The following is an 8,184-nucleotide window of genomic DNA, read 5'->3' as shown; positions in this document are numbered from 1 at the left end:
GGTGGTGTGAACATTCTGCCTGTGTTAAGTGTAGATTGTTGCACAAGAGGACAACAGCTTTTAATTTCCTGACTCTGATGCTGATGGCTTCTCAACCTCTTACACTAACACCAGGTTTTCCAAGTATTGATCCTTCTTTGTTTCCTTTTAGAATCCATGCACACTCTATTAAATGAATACTGGTGGAAAGAAGGCATTTATCTGGAGTACATTTCTACTTAATTTCCTATTTTGACTAAAGGGACAATCAAGGGAATCACTTTGTTTCACCTCTGGAGAAACAAGTCAAGCTGTGTCGAAATAATATATTTAGAGGCTTTTAATCAGGGAAAACTGTTATAAGCATAAACTAAGTTATATAAGCAGACATATAAACCCTCATCAGGCTGAAAAAAAATCCCCCAAAACCAGAAAGAACCAGAAGAAATTCTGTTTAGGAATAAAAGCTGCACATAGACCCCTAATGGGGTACATTTTGAAGTATTAAAAGCATAGTGAGGAGGGTGTGAAAATCGAAATGGTCATAAGCCTCATTTAGTAACAGGAGCACTCCAAGCTGCTGGCAAGCCTGGGTCTCTATTTTTATAAGGAGCATTACATAATACACAAGTGGAAAAGTATCCTACCCAAGTGGAAATAAAAACAAACTGCCTTCAAGATGACATAACTCTGCAAAACACGAACCATTAACGCTCTGCTTGCAGTTGCTGAGTGGCTTTTAAAAGGGCTATGGCAGAAGCTCTCTAGAATGAAAATCTGGACCTTATTTATTTTGCAATATGTTTACGTGCCTCTTTACTGTCACAACAACATTTTGCTGAATCCTTCAGTGCAAGATCAGTCCACTGATTCCCTTTGGGCTTTACTCCATCCCTAGCATTCGTATAGGGGGTTGTGTCCTGGGTTTCCATGTGACTACTAGTCTAGGCAGTAAGTTACTGCCAAATAAATGTAAGGTTGGAAGCAATTAGTAGATAAACAGCACTGTAAAATGTGAAGTCACAGGCTAACATGCAAAGAGCATAAGCAGCAGAACATCCTTAGGAAGCAAACTCTGATATTTGCCTAATGAATTTGTTACCCTGACAGGGCAGTAGAAGGCTATGAACCAAACCAGCATTGCCAGTTGGAGGCAGACGTACCAACAATAATGTTGTTTGCCTGAGCTTCAGCTCTGCACATGTGCTGAGGAGATATAAGGAGGCTTGAGGTGTCTGGGCAGCACTGAAAGGTAGCTTAGAAATGCAGAGGGATTAATATTAAATTCAGTAAGTAAATACCATGCAGCCTGCATGTGGTTGTGGAATCAGACACAATGGAAGGGTCATTAGGATAGGAGCTGTAAATTAATACATATGAAGCACAGGAGGATGCCTGGCTTTTTGAAACTCCTAATTGCCACTGAAATAGAAATGTCAGAAACAAGAACTGGGCTGGGCTGCAAATTAGCTTTTAGGGTAAATGAGCACAGGGTGAATTTCAGTTCATTCTTGATGTGTGCAGTCAGATTTATTCCTCTGCACTCATATCAGGAAATAAACCTGAGCCTGGTTTACCTCTTGTTTATTCACTTGTATTTTAGTAAGGTTACTCTGGTGAAATAGGTGATAGGAACAACAGGTACAAGCTAGAAGACAGGAGGGTCCACCTCAGCATGAGGAGACACTTCTTTATGGTGAGGGTGACAGAGCACTGGAACAGGCTCCCTGAGAGGTTGTAGAGTCTCCTTCTCTGGAGACTTTCAAAACCCACCTGGATGTGTTCCTGTGTGGCCTGTCCTGGGCGATCCTGCTCTGGCAGGGGTGTTGGACTGGATGATCTCTGGAGGTCCCCTCCAATCCCTAACATTCTGTGATTTTGTGAAAAAGTATGGAAAATATGATAGAAGTACATAGGCTTTTGGTCATCCTGCACTTGCCAATATCTAGTGCTGGATAATGAGTCTCTCCCTCAGCCAACCTTCTCTCAGTTTGTTTGATTTTTTTTCCTCTTCTCTCTAAAGAAAGTTCAGACATAATTAATTACCATTGCATAGGCTGTTTCTAAGCACTTAAAAGAGGTATGCAGCCTAAGGAAGGTTGTCAGTGGAGAAAATGGGACACACTTGGCATTGTCTTTTCTTGTGGAAGAATGTTAATGGCATGTTGGAGACCATCAGCAATACCTCCCCAAGGTAAGGCAGCTTTCAAGGCCGAATGACTCTACAAGCCATGAATGACTCTGTCCAAGCCACATCATTAAAAAGAAAATGATTATGGAGACCATATGTTTTTCTTGTTACAGAATTAGTCATTAAATTCTGCCTTTTCCAGTTGTAAACTGATCTTCTAGGCAGGATGACAATTTTATGAAGAAAATAAAATAAGCAGAGAGTTATAGTCTTTTTATATGTATAGGTTCTAATAAAAGGTTTTTTTTTTTTTAAAAAATAAAAAGTAATGGGGTCAGATTTTTTGCCAGTTTCACATACTTCAGCAATGAAACACAGATCCACAAACCGTTCAGTTTTTGCTAATGGCTCACCAAAACAATCAAACAATGGGTTTTAAGTGAAAATACCTTTTAAAAGATAGGAAAATGACAGATTTTGAAGATACAGGATCACTTCAGGACCAATGGTTGTCAAATACATTTCAATCAAACAAACTTCAAGTGTTAGCTGAAAACTTCTTTGCCAAGCACAAAAGCTCTAGCTGAGAATCATGAGCCAGAAGCTGGTAATTAAGCCCACCTAAACAAACAGCTACATCAACAGAATGTATCTAGGTAAGGTTATAAACAGAGCTGATGATGTCTCTGTAGCTCACCAGGTTGTTTCTACTGACCAGGCAAGTAGAGCTTTTGCTCCTGAGGTACACATCCTTGCAATCTGCATCTGAGCACAGCAACTCAGGAGAAACAACTCAGCTTCAGACAATTCCTACACCCAACTTGGCACACATGGGATTTCTGAAAGGCTTACCAAGTCCTTGAACACTTCCCTTGACTTCTCTGTTTCTCAGGACAATCCTGGGTAGGTCAACCTGTGGAACTATGGAAGTTTCCATTTAGAAAGGCACAATTTGAACCCTCACCCCCCAGAATTCCTAGCCATTTTCTTTGTCACAAGGCAAGCACAGCCTTTTCTTTCCCAAGCTTTTGTTAGTGCTGCTGTGAGAAAGCAGTTTGCTATCTAGTTGCACTCTGAGCTTCCACCTCTCCCTATATATGTCAGCAGACGTGGAAATGTCCACTGAAGAGGTCTGCCTTCAGAAGTAAGCTACCTAGAGAGGCGTGGAAATGTGTTTCTTAATGCCTTGCTTGACTCCTGATGAACAAAGTCACAAGATGAGTGGCAAAGAAAAGCTAAGTATTACTTATGCTCTGTATGACTGTTCCAGCTGTGTCACTTTTTTGTTTTCAGAAAACACTGTCCTCTGCTGTTCTGTATCAACTATTTAGTACATTCAGAAAACTTATTTTGAAAATCTCCAGAACACCAAAAAACCCAAAACTAAACCAAAGCAAAACAACAACAACAACAACAAAAACAAAACAAAAAGTCAGCTTAATCTTAGTTAAAACTTCTGAAGGAAAGGCAAAAAGGATGGAAAAGCAAAAAAGGATGGAAAGGCAAAAAAGAATGCAAAGGCAAAAAAGGATGCAAGGCAAAAAAGGATGCAAAGGCAAAAAAGGATGCAAGGCAAAAAAGGATGCAAAGGCAAAGGATGCAAAGGCAAAAAGGATGGAAAGGCAAAAAGGATGGAGAGGCAAAAAGGATGCAAAGGCAAAAAGGATGCAAAGGCAAAAAGGATGCAAAGGCAAAAAGGATGCAAAGGCAAAAAGGATGCAAAGGCAAAAAGGATGGAAAAGCAAAACAAAAAAGGAAAGGAAAAGAGCCCAACACTAATGCAATATTTAAACACAACAGGAGGAGCTATTGGATCAAAATAGCTGCCACAATCATCTTTTAAAGTTCTATGCTTAAAAACCCTCACTGAGTTTTCAGTGATGGAAAGGTCTTTGCAAATTGAAATAGGATGTATAAAACAGAGGATCTTCATCTCTTCTAATGAATTATGTTTTATCTGATAATAAAGCAAAGCCAAAAAAAAAAAAAAAAGTAAGATTGCAAAGAGGTCTGCAATATAGTCTTTATAGTTTTAAAAGAACTATTTTGAATTCAACACTTTAAGCCACTGGGTATCACTCAACACAGTTCTTGCAGGCACTGCAGATTTATAAAGGCCTTTTATTGTATCATCTCTGATTCAAAGTTGATACATTTAATGTATATGTTTGCTTAGACCACCCAAAATTATGTAAATCAAATTCCAGCAGATCTAAATGTCCTAAGAGTTTTGCATTGCTTCAAATCAAAAGAAGATTGACTCTTTTCATTAAACATGTGAACTTCTACAAAGACCAGACTTAGATGTACAGATTTTCTTTTTGTAAAAGGGCATTTAAAGCCTTTTATAATCATTTTTTTTAATAAGCAGCAGAATTCCAATTTTGTCTCAGTTTCAAATACAAAAATGTTTGTATTTTGCTGAAAATTAATGGAGATATTTATCAAAATGTTCATATTTATCATACAAAACAGTAGTGTATATTTTAAAGGGCCATGTTTTTGTTTCATTAGATGACAACTTACAGATGGGTTTGAGCAGGATGAGTTCTACTGTAAATCTCCACAGGTCACATAAGCTCCTGCTTTGAGAAGTAAGCACTTTGCAAACATTTACTCTCTTGATATGCTGCACATGTTGGAACAATTTGAGCTTGACTAAAAGCTTACTACTTCAAATAAAAGAGCCAAGCTGCTTAAAGCATATTCAAGGAGCTGCATTTTACACTACTACTACTACTATTTTTCTATTAGGATTTGAATACTGCTCTCATGTGGCTAAAAGCTAGCATGCCTTGGCCATTTTAGTTTCTTTACTGGTGTTACAACCAATGACTCAGAAAGTGGGTAAGCAGAGACTGAGATGCCTTTGGGCACAAAGTGATGCATTGGCATCGTTGGCATCTACTCTTGAACAGGTAAGATTCTGAGAGAAAGGAGAGACTGGAGGCAAATGAAACCCTCAACTACTTCTAGAGCTTTGTCCATCTCAGAAATGCTATATGGTTAGTTGAGAAATCAGGCAGGCAACTTAGTGGTTCAGGTGGCCCTTTTCATTTTTCTGTTGCTAGATCTAACTCTAGTGGCAAGGAAAGTATCACAAATCAGTCTTTAATAGCTAGAACCCTCTAACTCAACAACATATTTGAAAATAAGTAGTGTGTGTGTATACATATAATGAGTAGTTCCACTGAAGTCAATCAATAAAACATTTCATCCTTTTCAGGCAGATCTTCAAAGACACTGGGGATCTAAAGGTACAAACTGACATCAGAAGTGTCCTGCTAGGACCTACACTTCACTGCCTTTAGTAAAAGTGAGCTGCCTGGATGGTTCAGAGGTTCTGTAAGCACTTTCCTTCACCAGACGTTTCCCAGTGCCTCCAGCGCTCTGGTCTCAGATGACTGCTGGCTTACCTTAAGCCACTGCATTACTGAGTAATTTACCAGCTGGGTGGCTTGCAGAGTGAACTAAAACTGAACGTGAGTAGGGTAAACAAGATTAGACCTCAAACACACACCAAACAGCTCTTCCACCAGTGCCATGCAGTTGCTGGTTTCTTAAAGAGGCTTGTGGACTCCAAGAAATCCACCCTACAAGCCCTTCTGTATCATTGCTCTTAAGGAAACTTGCTTACCTCTCCAGACTATGAACCTTTATTTGTCTTTACTAAAAAGCAAGTTTTCGTTTGGCAGGATCTACATACTCATAATTTTTTCCTGAAAAGACTATTACAGCATGTTTTGAATCAAGAGCATCTCAAGCAGAACAATAAAAGAAGAAAAGTACATTAACATTGCTTTCAAATATTTATTAAAACAACATATGAACTTTTTTTAAAAAATCCAAACAGTGATTCTGCCTGCAGTATCTGTAACCTCTTAGCCACATTACCCCAAAGTGACAATTAAGTAGTCTGAGAAAACCCAAACAATCCTTTCCCTCCTTCTCACTAGGCACTTTTGCTATTGTCTAAGAGCACAAATAATTTTATTAATAGCTTAGCTAGCAAAAGCACAAAGGCAGCAACAAGAAATGTCACTGCTGGCACAGACAAAACCTTTTTGTCTGCTTTAGAAACATCTCAGATTCGGGCTCTGAAACTACAATTACCACTAGGGCTCAATCTTCTTACTATACAAAAAATCTACATCAGCATTCTCAGGATCTGACATAAGCCTTTTTGGCTGGCTCTTGGGGTTATGCTAGCTTAGAGTCACAGATAAGCAAGCCTGGAAGAGTACAAATCCTGCCAGAATAGTTCCCATCTTTCAAGACACAAAGGGAAATCACAGCTTTAAGTGATGGAGTAGAGCAATATTTAACACGTGAAAAGTACATACCGTTACAAAAGGTTAGGAAAATTAACAGAGGGTCAGAGGTTTCACCCTGAAGGGGGGTAACAACAAAGCAATTTAAGCATCTGCCACACCGAGTCAGTCCGGACACGGCTGGCGAGCACCACACTTTGTCCACCTCAGCGGCAGGTGAGCCGCAGCAGAACAGGCGATACAGAAGCCGACGACAGGGAATCGAGAGGAGAAAGCTTACTTCTTTTGGTCACCAAGGATGGACGATATAACACGGGGTAACGTTTTAAATATGGGATGTTAACTTAAACATATTTCTAACCGCCTGGTTTACAAAAACGCACTATTGATCAAATACAATAAATAAGTTTTTCCTGGCTGAAGAGTGTGTTTGCCTCAGGAGGTGCTGCCTCCAGACGCAGCCCGGCGCTGCGCCCTGCGGCACCTCCCGCAGGCTGGCACCGGTGGAAGCCCCTCTTCCCCGGGGCCGAGTCCCAGCTCAGGCGCGGAGATAGTCGTTCTTGAGGCGGCTGAGGCGGGCGCCGTGGCTGCGGACGGTGAGGGCCAGGAGGTCGTGCTTGTCCCGTAGCCCGCTGGAGATGTGGCGGGTCTCCCGGAGCAAGGCGCGGGCGTGCAGCAGCAGCCCCAAGAAGCTGTCGCCCAGGCGAGCCTCCTCCCGGCCGCTCTGCTCCTGCCCCTGCCGAAACTTGCCCTCCAGCTCGCTCAGCGACCGGTCCGAGCTGGAGTAGGCGTCGCTGATCTGGGCGGACTCCCGGCGCAGGTAGGTGCTGTAGCTCTCCTCCCCGTCCAGGTCGTAGGAGATGCTCTTGCCGATGCCTTCCAGCACCCGGCCCGCGTCCTCCACCTGCCGGCCCAGCACCGTCAGCTCCTCCCGCAGGCTCAGCCCGCCGCCGCCGCCCGCTGCCGCCACCCCGCACCGCCGCTGCTCGCTCACCCTGAAGAGCAGCTGGCAGCGCTCGGGGTCGTCGTTCTCCTCATAGTCCCCGTCGGGGACGAAGTAATGATGCAGGGTGCCGTTGGACATCTCGGGGTACAGCGGGCCCTCGAAGTACCCACGGCAGAGGCTGCCCAGGCAGCCCAGCCACAGCAGAAGCAGCGCTGCCGGCATGCTGCGGCCGGCCGAGGTGGGCAGCCTAGGGCCGGCCGGCGCCGCGCTGACCCCGCCCCATGGGGCTTTGCCGCAGCCCGGGCTCAAACGGCTCCACTGCGCTCCGGCTTGGGAAGCGCAGCGCGGAAGCCCGGCGGCGCTCTGGGGCCGGCTCTCGGCGCGCCGCCTTTAAAAGCCGGGCAGCCCGAGCGGAGGAGGAAGCGGCCCCCGCGCCGCGCCGAGCTGGGCCGGGCCGCCCCCCGCCCCGGGCATCGTCCGGCGAGACCCGGAGGGCACCGCCCCCCGGCAGGGGGAGAGGGGAGCACACACACCTTTCTCCCCCGAAAAACACAAACCTCAAACCTGGAGTCGCTCGGCTTTTCTGATTTTCCCATCGGAAACGCCAGGCTTTGCTCATTTTCACGTTGGAAACGCTAGTCTTTGTTTATCTTCCCATTGGAAATTCTTGGCTTTTCTCATCTTCCCATTGGAAACGACGACTTTGCTAAGTTTGATTTTCAGATTGCATAGCAAGCACGAGGCAGAAGGGCTTTGCAGGGCTGCAAACACCTACTTGCTCAGGCTGTGTGGATTGTCATTGAATAAAAACTTGGAATGTGCAAGTTCAAGTATAAAGTGATGCACTAAACTTTGAT

At 43.8% G+C, this 8,184-nt stretch overlaps 1 protein-coding gene across 1 annotated transcript; it reads right to left on the bottom strand.

Annotated features, from left to right (window-relative positions):
- Positions 1-6,919: 6,919 nt before the first annotated feature.
- Positions 6,920-7,549, bottom strand: FIBIN (fin bud initiation factor homolog). The gene has a single exon (XM_054390704.1). It carries the CDS (start codon positions 7,547-7,549, stop codon positions 6,920-6,922), a length of 630 nt encoding a protein of 209 aa, XP_054246679.1.
- Positions 7,550-8,184: the final 635 nt, after the last annotated feature.

The sequence above is a fragment of the Indicator indicator genome, chromosome 21, assembly GCF_027791375.1.
Source record: "Indicator indicator isolate 239-I01 chromosome 21, UM_Iind_1.1, whole genome shotgun sequence".
Classification (NCBI taxonomy): Eukaryota; Metazoa; Chordata; class Aves; order Piciformes; family Indicatoridae; genus Indicator; species Indicator indicator.
The sequence above is the reverse complement of the archived record's forward strand: the minus strand, read 5'-3'. Positions and strand labels throughout refer to the sequence as shown.

Bases quoted from the DNA above. Each gene is read 5' to 3' on its own strand.
- FIBIN (XM_054390704.1), bottom strand. From the start codon at position 7,549: ATGCCGGCAGCGCTGCTTCTGCTGTGGCTGGGCTGCCTGGGCAGCCTC.